This window comes from Oncorhynchus nerka, linkage group LG22, assembly GCF_034236695.1.
Source record: "Oncorhynchus nerka isolate Pitt River linkage group LG22, Oner_Uvic_2.0, whole genome shotgun sequence".
NCBI classification, from domain to species: domain Eukaryota; kingdom Metazoa; phylum Chordata; class Actinopteri; order Salmoniformes; family Salmonidae; genus Oncorhynchus; species Oncorhynchus nerka.
The window spans coordinates 52,445,349-52,466,271 of NC_088417.1; the positions used below are offsets into that span (position 1 = coordinate 52,445,349).

At 42.7% G+C, this 20,923-nt stretch overlaps 1 protein-coding gene across 1 annotated transcript in view; it reads left to right on the forward strand.

Moving 5' to 3' along the window:
• Nucleotides 1-20,923, forward strand: part of LOC115105315 (double C2-like domain-containing protein beta) — a 314,653-nt gene that overhangs the window by 270,029 nt on the left and 23,701 nt on the right. Inside the window, 1 exon segment of the mRNA XM_029627235.2 lies at nt 14,369-14,495. Within this exon segment, the coding sequence (XP_029483095.2) occupies nt 14,369-14,495 (127 nt within the window).

The window sequence follows — 20,923 nt, forward strand, 5'->3', positions numbered from 1 at the left end:
TAAGTGTTACTATGCCTACGTAACATTTAATTATGTTTCACCGTGAAAACAGTTCTCATGGGCACACAAATCCAAAAGAATGTAGGCCTATGCCAATGTAATGCTTCTAACCAAAAGAGTCAACTATAGGCCTACTGGCATTATGTTAGATGGATTGGATGCGCATTTGGTGTCTAGCTGTAGGCCAGTTGTCTAGTGATATTGGCGACCATCATCAGCTGATCCAGAAAATAAAACAAATATTTATAGAAAATAATTCAGATAAATAAATGGTCTACTTCTTCTGGCCACAGACAGCACAGAGAACACCAATACCCGTGCGCACCTGAAGAACAAAGCAATGAGCGCTCTAAACAGCTGACTGACAACATCAAACAATGATAAATCTACGGATAAATCAAATGCATTGGAATAAAGGCGTTGGCTATTTCTATCGAGGGCACATGGGAACAAATGAGCAAATTCCAAGGAGTATCGATGCATTTTAAAGGAGCTTAGCTGAGGCCGAAATTCAGCACTACTGAGTAGACAGCACCATGAACAGGGAGATGGTTTGTGCAGCCACATATAAATAAATGGTTTAAACCATGACAGGGGGGTGGGGGTGGTCATTTCATTTGGAAGCTTTTATTTTCATATTTACCACTGTAAAACATATTTACAACTGCATTTTTTTCACAAATAGGAGAATTGTTAAATTAACGTTATTTAGGGACCGCCTGGGTAAAGACATTATCTGAATGTCAGCACAAGTGGACAGTTATAGTGTCTTGTCAATAGCCCCATAAATAAAATAAAATGTTATCGGTCACACACACATATTCAGAAGTTGTTATTGCTTGTGTTCCTAGCTCCAACAGTGTAGTAGTATCTAACTATTCACAACAATACAGACAAATCTCAAAGTAAAGAAATGGAATTAAGAAATATGTAAATATTAGGAGTAGCAATGTCAGAGTGGCATTGACTAGAATACTGTAGAATACAGTATATACATATGAAATGAGTAAACCAGTATGTAAACATGATTAAAATGACTAGTGTTTCATTATTAAAGTGACCAGTGATTCCATGTCTATGTACTGTACATAGGGCTACAGCCTCTAAAGTTCAGGGCAGGGTACTGGGTGGAGGCCGGCAAGTGATGGCTGTTTAACAGTCTGATGGCCTTAGAAGCTGTTTTTTTGGTCCCAGCTTTGATGCACCTTTAATGACCTCACCTTCTGGATGATAGTGGGGGTGAACAGGCCGTGGCTTGGGTGGTTGATGTCCTTGATGATCTTTAAGGCCTTTCTGTGACATCGGGTGCTGTAGATGTCCTAGAGGGCAGGCATTGTGCCCCTGGAGTTAAGTTGGGCAAACCGCACCACCCTCTGGAGAGCCCTGCGTTTGTGGGTGGTGCGGTTGCCATACTACGAGGGGATACAGCCCAACAGGATGCTCTCGATTGTGCATCTGTAGAAGTGTGTGACTGTCTTAGGGGCCAAGCCAAATTTCTTCAGCCTCCTGAGGTTAAAGAGGCGCTGTTGCGTCTTCTTCACCACACTGTCTGTGTGGGGTGACCATTTCAGATTGTCAGTGATGTGTACACAGAGGAACTTGAAGTTTATCACCTTCTCCATTGCGGCCCGTCGATGTGGGTGGGGGAGTGCTCCCTCTGCTGTCTTCTGAAATCCATGATCAGCTCTTTTGTTTTGTTGACGTTGAGGCAGACGTTATTTTCCTGCCACCACTCCGACAGGGCCCGCACCACCTCCCTGTAGGCTGTCTCTTAATTTTTGGTAATCAAGCCTACTACTGTTGTGTCGTCTGCAAACTTGATGATTGAGTTGGAGGCGTGCGTGGCCATGCAGTCATGGGTGAACAGGGAGTACAGGAGGGGGCTGAGCATGCACCCTTGTGGGGCCCCTGTGTTGAGGATCAGCATAGTGGAGGTGTGGTCAGGAAGTCCAGGACCCAGTTGCACAAGTCTGGGTTCAGACCCAGGGCCCCAAGCTTAATGATGAGCTTGGAAGGTACTATGGTGTTGAAGGCTGAGCTGTCGTCAATGAACAGCATTCTTACGTGCAGTATGTATTCCTCTTGTCCAGATGGGATAAGGCAGTGTGCAGTATGATGGCAATTGCATCGTCTGTGGATCTATTGGGGCTGTATGCAAATTGAAGTCGGTCTAGGTTGTCAGCTAAGGTGGAGGTGATATGATCCTTAACTAATCTCTCAAAGCACTTCATGATGACAGAAGTGAGTGCTACAGGGCAATAGTCATTTAGTTACCTTTGCTTTCTTGGGTACAGGAACAATGGTGGACATCTTGAAGCAAGTGGGGACAGCAGGCTGGGATAGGGAGAGATTGAATATGTCCGTAAACACGCAAACCAGCTGGTCTGCGCATTCCCTGAGGATGCGGCTAGGGATGCCATCTGGGCCGGCTGCCTTTCGAGGGTTAACACGCTTAAATGTCTTACTCACGTCAGCCTATTGAGAACAAGAGCCCACAGTCCTTAGGAGCGGGCTGCGTCATTGTCACTATGTTGTCCACAAGGAGGGTGAAGAAGGTGTTTAGCTTGTCCGGGAGCAAGGCTTCAATGTCTGCGACGTGGCTGGATTGTCTGGAGTCCCTGCCACATACATCTCGTGTCTGAGCCGTTAAATTGCAACTCCACTTTGTCTGGGTACTGACATTTTGCCTGATTTATTGCCTTATGGAGGGCATAAACAGAACTGTTTGTATTTTATCTTATTCCCATTCACCTTGACGTGGTTAAGTACGGTGGTCGTGCTTTCAGTTTTGTGCATATGCTGCCATCTATCCACAGTTGGTTTGGGTAGATTTTAATAGTCACAGTGGGAACATTCCCTATACACTTCCTGATGAACTCAGTCACTGTGTCAATGTATACGTCAATGTTATTCTCAGAGGCAACCCGGAACATATCCCAGTCCATGTGATCAAAACAATCTGGAAACATTCATTCAGATTGGTCAGACCAGCATTGAATAGACCTTAGTACATGTACTTCCTGTAGGCTGGACAGTAGAACGAGTCAAAATTCACCCAAGGCTGAAAATAACTTTGGCTGAGCTGCAACACTAGAGTGAGGCCACAGCAAATGAATTGAAACAAACCTTCACAGAGCCTCTTCTGGCTGGTGTGATGCTTAGAATTCCATTTCCCCTAAATGGCACCAAAAAATGTATCCCTTTTTATTTTACCACTACAATCTGTTCTTAGGATGAAACTGGGAAAAAAAATTGCGTATTAAGTAAACATCCGCACCTCGATGGTGTCAACTGTGCTTATTTGGAAGTAGGAAAAATATGTAAGCTGACTATAAAAACTGAATATTTAAAAAAAACTGATCGATGACAACCGAGCTCGCTGCCCAGACTTACAGTGCATTCGGGAAAGTATTCAGATCCCTTGACTTTTTCCACATTTTTTTACATTACAACCTTATTCTGAAATTGTTTTTGTAAAATCAGTCTACAGACAATAGACATAGACATTTTTGCAACTGTATTACAAAATAAAAAAACTGAAATATGACAGATGGTTTAGGCCCTTTCATCTTTAAGGTTGCTGCCCTATCATCACCAACCCTATCTCTGACCATTTGAACCTGTCTCTCCTCTCTGGGGAGGTTCCCATTGCTTGGAAGGCAGCCACAGTGCGTCATTTATTTAAAGGGGGAGTTAGCTGATCCTAATTTTCTATTTTGCCCTGTTTATCAAAAGTTTTGGAAAAACGTGTCACTAATCAACTGACTGACTTTCTTGATGTCTAGCATTCTTTCTGGTATGCAATCTGATTTCCGCTCAGGTTATGGATGTGTCACTGCAACCTTAAAGGTCATCAATGATGTCACCATTGCCCTTGTCACTAAGCAATGTTGTGCTGCTTTTTTATTTACTTGGCCAAAGGTTTTGATACGGTTGAACATTCCGTTCTTGTGGGCCGGCAAAGGAGTATTGGTGTCTCTGAGGGGTCTTTGGCCTGGTCTCGAAGAGTACAGTGTATAAAGTCAGAACATCTGCTGTCTCAATCCTAGGCCCCATGCTCTTCTCAATTTGTGTCAACAACATAGCTCAGGCAGTAGAAAGCTGTCTCATCCATTTATATGTACAGTGGGGCAAAAGTATTTAGTCAGCCACCAATTGTGCAAGTTCTCCCACTTAAAAAGATGAGAGAGACCTGTAATTTTCATCATAGGTACACTTCAACTATGACAGACAAAATTAGAAAACAAATCCAGAAAATCACATTGTAGGATTTTTAATGAATTTATTTGCAAATTATGGTGGAAAATAAGTATTTGGTCAATAACATATACCCTTTGTTGGCAATGACAGAGGTCAAACGTTTTCTGTAAATCTTCACAAGGTAATGGCAGAAGCACAGTGGCTAGGAGGAACCTGAGAGGAACCAGGCTCCGAGGGGTGGGCAGTCCTATTCTGGCTGTGCCGGGTGGAGATTATAAGAATACATGCCCATTAAGGCTAGATCGTTCTTCAGTATGCTCAAACATTAATAGAAACTGAGAGAGAGACTGAGAGAGTGAAACAGCTGTTCCTGGACAAAGTAGCACGTCTGATAAAACAGGTCATGTTTCCATAGCTGCATGCAGAACATTTGATGCCCTCTCAAGTCCAACTACCTTCTCTAAAAAACAAAGGGATATTATTTCAGGTTCGGGGTGTTCTAAATATCCTTGGAAAGGGGCATACAGCACGGAGCACGTAAACTATTACCTGGTAGCAATGGAACCCATTTCATCTGAAGGGTTCTCATTGAAACCACCTTCAAATGATTTCAGTTACTCCAACAACCATAATGAAGATACTAAATGAACCATACCAGCTATACCAGCGTGTTTCACTGGAGCTGGGTAAGTGGAGGTAATCAGCAGCCCATCACCTGAGAGCATAGGAACATACTGTACTCAGTCATAACACATGGGAGAGATGAGGCAAAGGCCCTGCTCCTTATAAACATTATGAGACGCTGAGATAATCGTATAGGCTCAGCAGTAAGGCTTCCACACAGCTTCCCTGTCATCCGCCATCACTCCTCTCCCTCTCACTTCACAAGGGCCAAGAGGAGTGATTATTCAGTATTGGACATAGTTAGTGTTCTAGTGTTGGGTTCTAAATGAACCTATTAAAACTCACGGACACTTAATAAAGCTCAAACCAAGTTTATTCACCCATTGGGTCGATACAGCTGCATGAGACAAACATGTTCACACAAGCACTGATATTTAACCCTTTCTCCTATGCTGAGTCTACTACACATCTGAACAGTCAATGCATCTCTGTTGCTAGACAGAACCTTAGCGATATCTGTTTTTCCTCACTTCATCTGACCTCGTCCCCAAAGTTCTCACTCCTCCCCAACTCACGGCTGTCATGTTGACTTGTACATGACCGTGTCTCTACTCCTCCCAAAGGATCCCTGATGGCTTACAATAACATATCCGGACAGAATGTAAACGTTATACATTCCCCTCTCTCCCTCAGTAATAATAAAATATTATTTCATATTCTCAGAACCCAACACTAGAAATCACTTTTTTTTTTTTATATATATATGTATTGAAGTCAAATGAAACACTTGTATTGTGGATCATCCGTGAAGAGATGTGTCAATCAAATCTGTATACGGCTCTTAAACACACTACAATGTGTGTCCCAAATGCCACCCTATTCCCTTTATAATGCAGACTCTGTAATTATCTGCTGTTCACTAGTCCCAGGCAGCAGATTGGAGTGTCTGCACTGACCCTCAATGCCTCCAACGATTCACTCTTTGTTTGCCCGGGTTAATTTATATATGAATTGTCTCACTACGAGAAGCTTACCCTAGTTTTCTGCAATGATAGACAGATGTGTACACAAGGAGTGATGGCTTGGTTTCAAGGCTCTGTTGAGCAGGGATTTGTCTTCAACAAACCCAAGACAACCCATAGACATTCAATGGGTTCATTTTTGGTAGAGGGGATTGTTGCTCGAATCAGTTGTAGGATGTCCTCAAGCAGTGAAGTTGAACAAGATGTCCATTAAATGTCATGCTTACAACATATGCCTTTTGGATTCTTAGTAGTAGGAGATGGTATCACATTTTTATACCGTCAGACTTGGGATTCGAACCTGTTGCCCTCCTGCACTCCTGCGACACAGTTGCACATCTGTCTCTAATCTAAGCCACCTGCCATCTATTGTAGGACATAGTTGTATGTTCTAATTAGCCCATTTTGACCCGATTTATCCTGATTGCTCTGTGAAACATAAGCTTTCACCAATCATATCAAACTAAATGCGTTCCCACTCACTGACCTCTGCGTAATTGGTTCATTTGAGCTATTTGATAGACTCACATCTTCCAAAGATCTCATTTTCACTCTGTGTTTACGAACGTGTGACGTATGAAAAGAGGTGGAGGGAAAGCTTAGAACATTGAAGTGAGCACGCTGAGGCATGACTACTATTTAAATGAATGTCCTTTTTCTTTTTGGACATTTATTCTTGGAGCAGAGAATCGTCCCACAATTGCTGACAGAGCACCAAACAGAGACGTCGCTGCGTTCAGTTTATTTCAACAACCCCCCACAAACATACATTGCCGTGAAAAAGTATTTGCTCCTTTTCAGATTTTCTCTATTTCTCTATTTTGAGATCTTCAACCAAACCCTAATATTAGATCAAGGGAACCTGAGTTTACAAATAACAAAACAAGGGCAATTATTTATTTAAATATCAAAGTTATGCAACACCCAATTCAACCTGGTTGTGCCACCTTTAGCTGCAATGACTGCAACCAAATTCTTCCTGTAGTTGTTGATCTCTCACATCGCTGTGGAGGAATATTGGCCCACTCTTGCATGCAGAGCTACTTTCACTCAGCAACATTTGTGGGTTTTCAAGCATTTATTTGTATTTATTTGATTTTTTATTTCACCTTTTATTTAACCAAGTAGGCAAGTTGAGAACAAGTTCTCATTTACAATTGCGACCTGGCCAAGATAAAGCAAAGCAGTTCGACACATACAACGACACAGAGTTACACGTGGAGTAAAACAAACATACAGTCAATAATACAGTATAAACAAGTCTATATACGATGTGAGCAAATGAGGTGAGATAAGGGAGGTAAAGTTAAAAAAAGGCCATGGTGGCAAAGTAAATACAATGTAGCAAGTAAAACACTGGAATGGTAGATTTGCAGTGGAAGAATGTGCAAAGTAGAAATAAAAATAATGGGGTGCAAAGGATGAACTAATCGTTTCAAGTCCTACCACAACATCTCAAATGGGATGAGGTATGGACTTTGACTAGGCCATTCCAAAACTTCAAATTTGTTTCCTTTTAACCGTTTTCATGTAGATTTGATTGCATGTTTTGGATCATTGTATTTGTATTTATCATGGATCCCCATTAGCTGCTGCCAAGTCAGCAGCTACTCTTCCTGGGGTCCAGCGAAATTAAGGCAGTTTGTACAATATTAAAAACATTACAATACATTCACAAACTGTGTGCCCTCAGGCCCCTACTCCACCACTACCACATATATACAGTACAAAATCCATGTGTACGTATGTGTATAGTGCGTATGCTATCGTGTGTGTGTGTGTGTGTGTGTGTGTGTGTGTGTGTGTGTATGCATGTGTCTGTGCCTATGTTTGTGATGCTTCACAGTCCCCGCTGTTCCATAAGGTGTTTATCTATTTTTTAAATCTAATTTTACTGCTTGCATAAGTTACTTGATGTGGAATAGAGTTCCATGTAGTCATGGCTCTATTTAGTACTGTGCACGTTCCATAGTCTGTTCTAGACTTGGGGACTGTGAAGAGACCTCTTGTGGCATGTCTTGTGGAGTATGCATGGGTGTCCGAGCTGTGCGCCAGTAGTTCAAACAGACAGATCAGTGCATTCAACATGTCAATACCTCTCATAAATACAAGCAGTGATGAAGTCAATCTCTCCTCCACTTTGAGCAAGGAGAGATTGACATGCATATTATTAATATTAGCTCTCTGTCGTCATCCAAGGGCCAGCTGTGCAGCCCTGTTCTTAACCAATTGCAAAAAAAAATGTCATTTTTTGTGGCACCTGACCACACGACTGAAGAGTAGTCCAGCTGCGACAAAACTAGAGCCTGTAGGACCTGCCTTGTTGACAGTGCTGTCAAGGAGGTAGAGCAGGGCCTTACCATGGACATACTTCTCCCCATTTTAGCTACTGTTGTATCAATATGTTTTGACCATGACAGTTAAAATCCAGGCTAACTCTAAGCAGTTTAGTCACCTCAACTTGCTCAATTTCCACATGATTTAATACAAGATTTAGTTGAGGTTTAGGGTTTAGTGAATGATTTGTCCCAAATTCAGTGCTTTAGGTTTTAGAAATATTTAGGAATGACTTATTCCTTGCCACCCACTCTGGACCACACTTTTAACATAGGCCAGCCCTGTTGTAACCTCATATCCCAGCAATAATTTATTCTATTACGGATGGGAAGAAAACACCTCAATTTGCTCAACTTGCCATTGGCTCAACCATTAGCTCAACCATTAGCTAAACTTAACCCAAGACAAACATTTTGACTATATTAGCCCACATAGCTACAAGGATGCACTTTCATTCTAGGTTTAAGACCTCATATTGATGTTTATAGAGACCCAAACTAAACTGAACAATCTTAAATGATCGACTTTGGTTTATATACAAGCATCATGAAATCTTGAACACAATACATTTATTTGACTTGGTAAAATCAGGTTTTTTGGACCTAACTTGCTTACTACTTTCAATGTGGGTTCTTCCTTCACAGACTCCATGAAATGACAACCTCGTCCTAAATCTTTGGCCAACTTACTAATTTGGGGTTTCTTAAAAACAAGGGTGGCTAAACTTACACCTTTGGCTCAATTTACCCCACTCTCCCCTACAATGACTAGCAGAGATGAAAGTGAATGTATCGCTATACCTGAGCTGAGTCAAATGACAGTAAGGTACTATGTTACACTGCAGCATAAAGCTACAATGGAGATGGTGAGAATGGATATGAGTTGGTGAGGGGGCTTCGACAGAGATATATTCAGAGATGGAATATCATTTCTAAAGCGGAATTGTAGGGGAACCACAGCTGTGGCATGGATCATGGATGGGGGCTGCCCTCTCTTTCCCCCTGGGGCTGTCCATGGCTCGCTCCCGACAGGACGTAATGGAGATGGATGAGCAGGCCACTGGAAGCTGGGCAAGCTGGGAAATGGGAGCGAACGGAACGAGGGAGAGAGGTCCTGTTTATCCTGTCACTGAGGAGGAGAGCTGGGGTGTGACAGCTGGATTATGCCTACAGGGAGAGATAGCTGTGTGTTTCACCCTCTCTCTCCCCTCCATCGCTTGCTCACTCCCTCCCTCTCTCCATCCCCTCACCACCATTCCATATCGCGCACACTGTGAGCAGGCTGGCTAGAGCTGGGCAGGCTTGTCACTGAATGTTGGCACGAGTATTGAAACGGTAAGGACTTCGAATAGAGTCCAGGTCTGATTTGACATCCACTGCAGTCTGGTGCTGTTTTTGATCTTTTGGACATGTTATTGTTGTTGTGACAATACATTTTACATTGAATATTTGGTGGCATCGTTTTAATTACACACAAAAGCTGTCATCGCTCAGAAACAGCAACATTGTTACCTGATTTGTTTATCAATTAAAGTCAAATTGAGGATTCACAAATACAACCAGGTTTGAGTTGGCATTGTCTACTACCTCCATCTCATCAGATTTTTTCATTTTTAACCTTTATTCAACCAAAACCTTGTTGTAGAAATCTCACTCAAAATGAGACTTCACCATCTTTATGGTTAAACTCTAAATTATTTATCCAACAAAACTAATTTAAGATTTATTAAAATCTTAATTATGTTTACTATTTCCTTCCAATTCAGAGCCCTATAATGTGTCTAAGAATCTTGTTCTCTGTTTTGAATCCAAATCAATGCCATCTCCCATGTTGAATGGCATTGACCTCGTGCCACTGCAGTCAAAAGTAGTTTGTGGTATTCACCTGCTCCGGGGTGAAGTTTCCCCAGGTACAGATCTGGGATCAGTTTCCCCGCCCTCAATCCACCAATTTATCCTCAACTAAAATGTTAGGCTAATGAAGTGGAATGAGTAGTTGATGATATTGTCAATTGGTCAATACTTGGCTAAGGATGAATGGGAGGGCCACTACTAGCCTTCACCGTGCTTGGTCCCCCTAAAAAAGGGGGCACTCGTTCAGTCAAGGGTTTAAAGCCATTGGGAGGGTGTATGAATTTGCTTGAGGGAGTTTCAACTATATCTCTCACACCTGTCCATTCCTTTTACATCCACAAGGTGAAGTGTATGAGTGTACACCTTGGAGAAAAAGCATTTGGGCTGTAGTCCTGAATCTCTCATTGTGTTTGAGAATGAACGGTTCTAAGTACCAATGTTATTTACAATGTTTGTTATTTATTCATCAAAACACAGAACTACTGACCTTTTCATCTTCAATCATGACTTTAAGCATGCTGGGCTGTCAAGCAAGCTAGCACTTCATCGCTAACATTTTGAGAAGATAATGACTGTGGTGCTTTTCATTTCGATCCACCCAAAGCTGTAAACAAGGTCATAGAAAGCAAAACACATCCCATGTGGCGTTTTCGCTAATATAATCAGCTTCCACTTTGATAACTCATCGTAAGAAGCCAAAAACGGTCCACACTCCTGTTTTAGGTGTTCGCTAATCAGTGTGTCATTAACCTTGCTCAATAGCATCGTTTTCCATAAGCTGTCAGAGTAATTGATGTAATTGAACATTTGTGATAATAGAACTGTGAAAATCACTGAGCCACTCATGGTGAAATTGAACCCATTTGTGTCCAACGACTCACCACCAAATCCCCATAAATGTAACTTTGTTTCAGGAAAACATCACATTTTTGTCATTTTAGCAAGTACTCATCATATCTAGAACAACTTACATCAAGTATTATTTCACCAACTAATCACAGAAACTAAATGGATGTCAATGATACTCATTGTTCTCCAAGATACATTTTTACCAGTCATAATCTAAATGGGACTGATTCTCTAGTTACTTTTACAAGAAATATTGAGAACATTTTCTGAGTGAAATGTGATTGTTTTTTGCAGGCGAGACGAGATTGAAAAGGAAAGAATATGTCCTCACTCCTCTGGATAAGCCACAAAACTATTTTCTCTGCGCCTTCATCGAATTCAGATGTTCTATTCATCTCATAACCGTGCCTTTACCACCTGTTTAATTCAACAGGAACAACAGAGGATGAGAAAGAAGCCCACATACGTTCCACAGCCAGCAAATCCATTTCCTCTCTAAATTAATTAAATTGAAATCTGTACCACCTGTCCATAGGATAAATTGGTGACTGCTCAATGGCGTTTCTAATGTTGCTGCTGCGATTAGATTTGCCCCTCATGAGTGGAATGTAATTATAATTTGTTGTACGAAGGCCCATGGTTTCCCTCCACCTATCAATCAATTACACACTGAGAAAATAACTAATTTCACACATCATGAGCTCAATGTAAATAGATGTACTATACGCCACACAAAGGAAAACATTGGATGATTGTGCTTGCAAAAGCACTGTTCATATACACACTGTTGAGAACATTCTGTGTAGTTATTAGAACTGAATGAAATGCTCAAAAGGAGGGCAGAATTGTTACAGATCATTAAAGAGCCCCCGAGGTGTTATGAGAGGTAGAGAGGGGCTCGCTGAGAAGAGGCTGAAAGAGAAATCTGTAACACTTTGTTCAAACTGTAAAAAGTGCCTTGCAAAGTATTCATCCCCCTTGGAGTTTTTCCTATTTTGTTGCATTTCAACCTGTAATTTAAATGGAAATGTAATGGACATACACAAAATAGTCCAAATTGGTGAAGTGAAATGAAAATAAAAAAATAGCTTGTTTCACAAAAAAAGAAAAACGGAAAAGTGGTGCGTGCATATGTATTCACCCCCTTTGCTATGAAGCTCCTAAATATGATCTGGTGTAACCAACTACCTTCAGAAGTCACATAGTTAGTTAAATAAAGTCCACCTGTGTGCAATCTAAGTATCACATGATCTGTCACATGACAGTATATATACACCTGGCCACAGAGTCTGGAACACCACTAAGCAAGGGGCACCATGAAGACCAAGGAGCTCTCCAAACAGGTCAGGGACAAAGTTGTGGAGAAGTACAGATCAGGGTTGGGTTATGAAAAAATATCCAAGACTTTGAACATCCCACGGAGCACCATTAAATCCATTATTAAACAACAAACATGCAGAAATTCGACCATGAAGGCCTGAATCCATATGTGTTATTTCATAGTTTTGATGTCTTCACTATTATTCTACAAGGTAGAAAATTGTTTTTTTTTTAAATACACTGCTCAAAAAAATAAAGGGAACACTAAAATAACACATCCTAGATCTGAAAGAATGAAATATTCTTCTTAAATACTTTTTTCTTTACATGTTGAATGTGCTGACAACAAAATCACACAAAAATTATCAATGGAAATCAAATTTATCAACCCATGGAGGTCTGGATTTGGAGTCACACTCAAAATTAAAGTGGAAAACCACACTACAGGCTGATCCAACTTTGATGTAATGTCCTTAAAACAAGTCAAAATGAGGCTCAGTAGTGTGTGTGGCCTCCACGTGCCTGTATGACCTCCCTACAACGCCTGGGCATGCTCCTGATGAGGTGGCGGATGGTCTCCTGAGGGATCTCCTCCCAGACCTGGACTAAAGCATCCGCCAACTCCTGGACAGTCTGTGGTGCAACGTGGCGTTGGTGGATGGAGCGAGACATGATGTCCCAGATGTGCTCATTTGGATTCAGGTCTGGGGAACGGGCGGGAACTGCTGACACACTCCAGCCACATGAGGTCTAGTATTGTTTTGCATTAGGAGGAACCCAGGGCCAACCGCACCAGCATATGGACTCACAAGGGGTCTGAGGATCTCATCTCGGTACCTAATGGCAGTCAGGCTACCTCTGGCGAGCACATGGAGGGCTGTGTGGCCACCCAAAGAAATTCCACCCCACACCATGACTGACCCACCGCCAAACCGGTCATGCTGGAGGAAGTTGCAGGCAGCAGAACGCAGCAGAACATTCTCTACGGCGTCGGGCCCTCATACCACCCTCATGGAGTCTGTTTCTGACCGTTTGAGCAGACACATGCACATTTGTGGCCTGCTGGAGGTCATTTTGCAGGGCTCTGGCAGTGCTCCTCCTGCTCCTCCTTGCACAAAGGCAGAGGTAGCGGTCCTCCTGCTGGGTTGTTGCCCTCCTACGGCCTCCTCCACGTCTCCTGATGTACTGGCCTGTCTCCTGGTAGCGCCTCCATGCTCTGGACACTACGCTGACAGACACAGCAAACCTTCTTGCCACATCTCGCATTGATGTGCCATCCTGGATGAGCTGCACTACCTGAACCACTTGTGTGGGTTGTAGACTCCGTCTCATGCTACCACTAGAGTGAAAGCACCGCCAGCATTCAAAAGTGACCAAAACATCAGCCAGGAAATATAGGAACTGAGAAGTGGTCTGTGGTCCCCACCTGCAGAACCACTCCTTTATTGGGGGTGTCTTGCTAAATGCCTATAATTTCCACCTGTTGTTTATTTCATTTGCACAACAGCATGTGAAATTTATTGTCAATCAGTGTTGCTACCTAAGTGGACAGTTTGATTTCACAGAAGTGTGATTGACTTGGAGTTACATTGTGTTGTTTAAGTGTTCCCTTTATTTTTTTGAGCAGTGTACATTTACATCCTGGAATGGGTCGGTGTGTCCAAACTTTTGACTGGTACTGAACATGGAATTAATTTCAGGGCTCTCTGAGATTAGACTCCCGAGTGCCTTTTAGTCACTTGAGTGCATTGGTGGGAGACCTGTTCATAGAGGAGTTCATAAAGGATTTCTGAAGTCTTGATAGGTTGGGAAACTGTAGGGGAGACTGTTGGGGTAACTACTGTATGTGATTGATTATGTTATTATCTATTGATTGCATTTTGTATTTGATGTGTGTATTTTGTATGCAAAAACAAAAACAGTAAATATAGGTAAACTGTTATTTGATTTCTAATCCAGGAAACCTGGTGACTGGCTTTGATTAAATAGTAGCCCATAGTCTGTTCAACTCTTCTGCGGCTGCTGACCATGTGACTAATTTTCAATATCTAAATTTTCCCTATTCTGTCTCTTCTGCAGTCTTCTTTTTTATTTCTCTCTCATAGGTGCTTTGTATCTTATGATCTCTCTCTGACTCTCTCACTCTCTGTTCTGTACTTTCAGGATTTCAGTGTGTGATGAGGACAAGTTCCGCCACAATGAGTTCATCGGTGAGACGCGCATCCCCCTCAAGAAACTCAAGCCCAACCAGACCAAGAACTTCTACAACTGCCTGGAGAAACAGCTACCTGTAAGTTATCTCCAAATTGCCTTTTTCATCTACCCATTTAAAACCAAAATGAAGCATATCCAGGAAAATTAAACATATCCTAAGTCATATCCTAAGTTAAATTGCTTATTTTGTCTCCACTGCTAAGTTAAAAGAATGTTATTTTATGTGCAGATAATTTGCCTAAATACCTTGTGTACAATAAATAGGCCATAGTGGTGAAATAATTACAATATAGCAATTAAACACTGGAGTGATAGATGTGCAGAAGATGAATGTGCAAGTAGAGATACTGGGGTGCAAAGGAGCAAAAAAATAAAAAATAACAATATGGGTATGAGGTAGTTGGATGGGCTATTAACAGATGGGCTATGTACAGGTGCAGTGATCTGTGAGCTGCTTTGACAGTTAGTGAGGGAGATATGAGTCTTCAGCTTTAGTGATTTTTGCAATTTGTTCCAGTCATTGGCAGCATAGAACTGGAAGGAAAGGCAGCCAAAGGAGGAATTGGCTTTGGGGGTGACCAGTGAGATATACCTGCTGGAGTGCGTGCTACGGGTGGGTGCTTCTATGGTGACCAGTGAGCTGAGATAAGGCGGGGCTTTCCCTAGCAAAGACTTATAGATGACCTGGAGCCAGTGGGTTTGACGACGAATATGAAGCGAGGGCCAGCCAACGAGAGCATACAGGTTGCAGTGGTGGGTAGTATATGGGGCTTTGATGACAAAACGGATGGCACTGTTATAGACTGCATCCAATTTGCTGAGTAGAGTTTTGGATGCTATTTTGTAAATGATATCGCCGAAGTCAAGGATTGGCAGGATAGTCAGTTTTACTAGGGTGTGTTTGGCATCATGACTGAAGGATGCTTTGTTGCGAAATAGGAAGACGATTCTAGATTTAATTTTGGATTGGAGTTGCTTAATGCGAGTCTGGAAAGAGAGTTTACAGTCTATCCAGACACCTAGGTATTTGTAGTTGTCCACATATTTTAAGTCAGAACTGTCCAGAGTAGTGATGTTGAACGGGTGGGCAGGTGCGGGAAGCCATCGGTTGAAGCGCATGCATTTAGTTTTACTTGCATTTAAGAGCAGTTGGAGGCCACGGAAGGAGAGTTGTATGTCACTGAAGCTCCTCTGGAGGTTTGTTATCACAGTGTCCAAAGAAGGGCCAGAAGTATACAGAATAGTGTCGTCTGCGTAGAGGTGGATCAGAGAATCACCAGAAGCAAGAGTGACATCATTGATGGATACAGAGAAAAGAGTCGGCCTGAGAATTGAACTCTGTGGCGGCCCCATAGAGACTGCCAGAGGTCCGGACAACAGGCCCTCCGATTTGACACACTGAACTCTGTCTGAGAAGTAGTTGGTGAACCAGGCGAGGCTGTCATTTGAGAAGCCAAGGCTGTTGAGTCTGCCGATAAGAATTCGGTGATTGACAGAGTCGAAAGCCTTGGCCAGGTTGATGAATACAGCTGCACAGTACAGTCTGTTATCGATGATATTGTTTAGGACCTTGAGCGTGGCTGGGGTGCACCTATGACCAGCTCGGAAACCAGATTGCATAGCGGAGAAGGTACGGTGGGATTCGAAATTGTGGGTGATCTGTTTAACTTGGCTTTCGAAGACCTTAGAAAGGCAAGGTATGATAGATATAGGTCTGTAGCAGTTTGGGTCTAGACTGTCTCCCCCTTTGAGGAGGGGGATGACCGCGGCAGCGTTCTAATCTTTGGGGATCTCAGACGATACGAAAGAGAGGTTGAACAGGCTAGTAATAGGGGTTGCAACAATTTTGGCAGATCATTTTAGAAAGAGAGGGTCCAGATTTTCTAGCCCGGCTGATTTGTAGGGGTCCAGATTTTGCAGCTCTTTCAGAACATCGGCTATCTGGATTCTGGTGAAGGAGAAATGGGGAGGCTTGGGCAATTTGCTGTGGGGGGTGCAGGGCTGTTGACCGGGGTAAGGGTAGCCAGGTGGAAAGCATGGCTAGCCGTAGAAAAATGCTTATTGACATTCTCCATTATCGTGGATTTATCGGTGGTGAACGTGTTTCCTAGCCTCAGTGCAGTGGGCAGCTGGGAGGAGGTGCTCTTATTCTCCATGGACTTTACAGTGTCCCAGAATGTTTTGGAGTTTGTGCTACAGGATGCAAATTTCTGCTTGAAAAAGCTAGCCTTTGCTTTCCTAACTGCCTGTGTATATTGGTTCCTAACTTCCCTGAAAAGTTGCATATCAGGGGGGCTATTCGATGCTAATGCAGAACGCCACAGGATGTTTTTGTGCTGGTCAAGGTCAGTCAGGTCTGGAGAGAACCAATGGCTATTTCTGTTCCTGGTTCTACATTTTTTGAACGGGGCATGCTTATTTAAGATGGTGAGGGAAGCACTTTTAAAGAATAATCAGGCATTCTCTACTGACGGAATGAAGTCAATATCCTTCCAGGATACCCGGGCTAGGCCTGCTCGCTGAAGTGTTTTAGGGAGCGTTTGACAGTGATGAGGGGTGATCGTTTGACCGCAGACCTATTACGGACTTAGGCAATGATCGCTGAGATCCTGGTTGAAGACAGCAGAGATGTATTTGGAGGGCAGGTTGGTTAGGATGATATCCCTGAGGGTGCCCGTGTTTACGGATTTGGGGTTGTATCTGGTAGGTTCATTGATAATTTGTGTGATATTGAGGGCATCAAGCTTAGAGTGTAGGATTTCCGGAGTGTTAAGCATGTCTCAGTTTCGGTCACTTAATAGCACGAGCTCTGACGATAGATGGGGGGCAATCAATTCACATATGGTGTCCAGGGCACAGATAGGGGCAGAAGGTGGACTATAGCAAGTGGCAACGGTGAGATACATGTTTCTGGAAAGGTGGATTTTTAAAAGTAGAAGCTCAAATTGTTTGGGCACAGACCTGGATAGTAAGACAGAACTCTGCAGGCTATCTCTGCAGTAGATTGCAACTCTGCCCCCTTTGGCAGTTCTATCTTGTTGGAAAATGTTATAGTTAGGGATTCAAATTTCAGGATTTTTGGTGGCCTTCCTAAGCCAGGATTCATACACTGCTAGGACATCCGGGTTGGCAGAGTGTGCTAAAGCAGTGAATAAAACAAACTTAGGGAGGAGGCTTCTAATGTTAGCATGCATGAAACCAAGGCTTTTACGGTTACAGAAGTCAACAAATGAGAGCGTCTGGGGAATGGGAGTGGATCTAGGCACTGCAGGGCCTGGATTAACCTCTACATCACCAGAGGAACATAGTAGGATAAGGGTACGGCTGAAGGCTTTAAGAACTGGTCGTCTAGCACGTTCGTAACAGAGAGTAAAAGGAGCAGGTTTCTGGGCATGGTAGAATAGATTCAATGAATAATGTACAGACAAAGGTATGGTAGGATGTGAATACAGTGGAGGTAAACCTAGGCATTGAGTGACGATGATAGAGGTATTGTCTCTAGAGACACCATTTAAACCAGTTGAGCTCACTGCATGTGTGGGAGGTGGAACAAACGGGTTAGCTAAGGCATATTGAGCAGGGCTGGAGGCTCTACAGTGGAATAAGACAATAATCACTAACCAAAAACAGCAATGGACAAGGCATTAGGGAGAGGCATGCGTAGCCACGTGATCATAGGGTCCAGTGAGTAGCTAGGCGGGCTGGAGACATGGTGATTCAGACCACTAGCGGGCCGGGGATAGCAGATGGGCCTTAGAGGGATGTCGCAACGGAATAAGTCTGTTGTAGCCCCCTCGTGCGGTTACGTCGGCAGACCAGTCGTGATGGATCAGCAGGGCTCTGTGTAGTAAAAGGGTCCAGGCCAATTGTCAAAATAGGTATTGTAGCCCAAGGAGTGGCTGATGGACCTCTTCAGCTAGCCGGGAGATGGGCCTAGCATAGGCTAGCTCCAGGCTAATTTGTGCTTGCTTTCGGGACAGAGATGTTAGCCAGGAGTAGCCACTCGGATAGCAGCTAGCTAGCTGCGATGATCCAGGTGAAAAGGTCCAGAGCTTGTGGTAGCAATCCGGAGATATGGAGAAGAAGAAGTCAGATATGCTCTGGGTTGAATCGCGCTGTGCAGACTGGCAGGAGCCTAACTGCTATGCAATTTTGGATTAGAAATAATACATGATGGACCTTAAAACTATACTATTCTCCTGTATCTTAGTCCATTTCGCTCTGACATCACTTATCCATATGTATTTAGTCTTAATTCATTCCTACTTAGATTGGGGGGTATTGGGTATGTTGTGTAATTTGTTAGATATTACTCGTTAGATATTACTGCACGGTCGGAGATAAAAGCAAAAGCATTTCGCTACACCCGCAATAACATCTACTAATCACCTGTATGTGACCAATAAAATTTGATTTGATTTGAAAACATTTCATATACCTGTACATCCCCTTTTAACACACTGTAAATTAACTTCATGAAAAAACCACAGACATTTCAATGGAGCACCAATTACTGAGGGCTCAGTTCAACACTGCCTCTCTCCCTGAATTAAGCAGGTTTACAACATTAAGAACCGGAGAGAATGACAGTCTCTCATAATCTACACAAGGAATTATATTTACTCATGGGCTTTTAACAAGGACTGGCCATGGATGCCCGAGGCATTTGTTTTACTCACGAGCTACTTACTTAGCGCACTGGAGGATGTTTCTAGCTATTGTTGTTATTTTACAGTACTGTCGCTAGTCATGTAGCTCCACCTTAATTGGAATTTAACTCAAGCTCTACGAAATGGATACTTATTTGAGCTGCAACATTTGATCCTCCAAACTTTCTCCACATCTGGGTTGCTGTTTCCAAGAACCTTAGTTTGGGAGCTTTCCTTCTTACGAAAGACTGATTGATAGGGATGAGCCCTTAATTAATATTCAATCTTTTATCCGAGCGTGTCGTTAAAATCTCCTAATTTCATCGGGTTTAAGAGCGCTCACAGAAATGTGTTTTCTCTTACCATCAACAGCACTGGAGTGAATCTGCTCCGACGACTCAGAGAAGGCTTAGCCCAGTCTGACTGAGCATCACTGTCTTTCTTTCCATGCTAGCTTTACAACATGCAGCCTTTTCATCAGCCTGTGGATTACTGAGCTACGTGCTGACATTATGTGTGTTAATGTGCTGACCTTCATGTCTTAAAGTAATGATGGACTGTCGTTTCTCTTTTCTTATTTGAGCTGTTCTTGCCATAATATGGACTTGGTCTTTTTCGAAATAGGGCTATCTTCTGTATACCACACTTACCTTGTCACAACACAACTGATTGGCTCAAACGCATTAAGAAGGAAAGATATTCCACAAATTAACTTTTAAGAAGGCACACCTGTTAATTGAAATGCATTTTAAGTGACTACCTGCTCATGAAGCTGGTTGAGAGAATGTCAAGATTGTCCAAAGCAGTCATCAAGGCAAAGGGTGGCTACTTTGAAGAATTTCAAATATAAAATGCAAGACAGCTTTGCGTTTTTAATGAGAGAAGATATGCAAAGCTTTTGTTTTTAGGCCTGAGACTTCATCTCGGGCATAACAACACCATGCCAATATACAGTGGGGCAAAAAAGTATTTAGTCAGCCACCAATTGTGCATATTCTCCCACTTAAAAAGATGAGAGAGGCCTGTAATTTTCATCATAGGTACACTTCAACTATGACAGACAAAATGAGGAAACAAAATCCAGAAAATCACATTGTAGGATTTTTTATGAATTTATTTGCAAATTATGGTGGAAAATAAGTATTTGGTCAACTACAAACAGGCAAGATTTCTGGCTCTCACAGACCTGTAACTTTTTCTTTAAGAGGCTCCTCTGTCCTCCTCCTGTATTAATTTCACCTGTTTGAACTTGTTATCAGTAAAAAAGACACCTGTCCACAACCTAAAACAGTCACACTCTAAACTCCACTATGGGCAAGACCAAAGAGCTGTCAAAGGACACCAGAAACAAAATTGTAGACCTGCACCAGGCTGGGAAGACTGAATCTGCAATAGGTAAGCAGCTTGGTTTGAAGAAATCAACTATGGGAGCAATTATTAGGAAATGGAAGACATACAAGACCACTGATAATCTCCCTCGATCTGGGGCTCCACGCAAGTTCTCACCCCGTGGGGTCAAAATGACCACAAGAACGGTGACCAAAAATCCCAGAACCACACGGGGGGACCTAGTGAATGACCTGTAGAGAGCTGGGACCAAAGTAACAAAGCCTACCATCAGTAACACACTACGCCGCCAGGGACTCAAATCCTGCAGTGCCAGACGTGTCCCCCTGCTTAAACCAGTACATGTCCAGGCCCGTCTGAAGTTTGCTAGAGAGCATTTGGATGATCCAGAAGAAGATTGGGAGAATGTCATATGGTCAGATGAAACCAAAATATAACTTTTTTGGTAAAAAATCAACTCGTTGTGTTTGGAGGACAAAGAATGCTAAGTTGCATCCAAAGAACACCA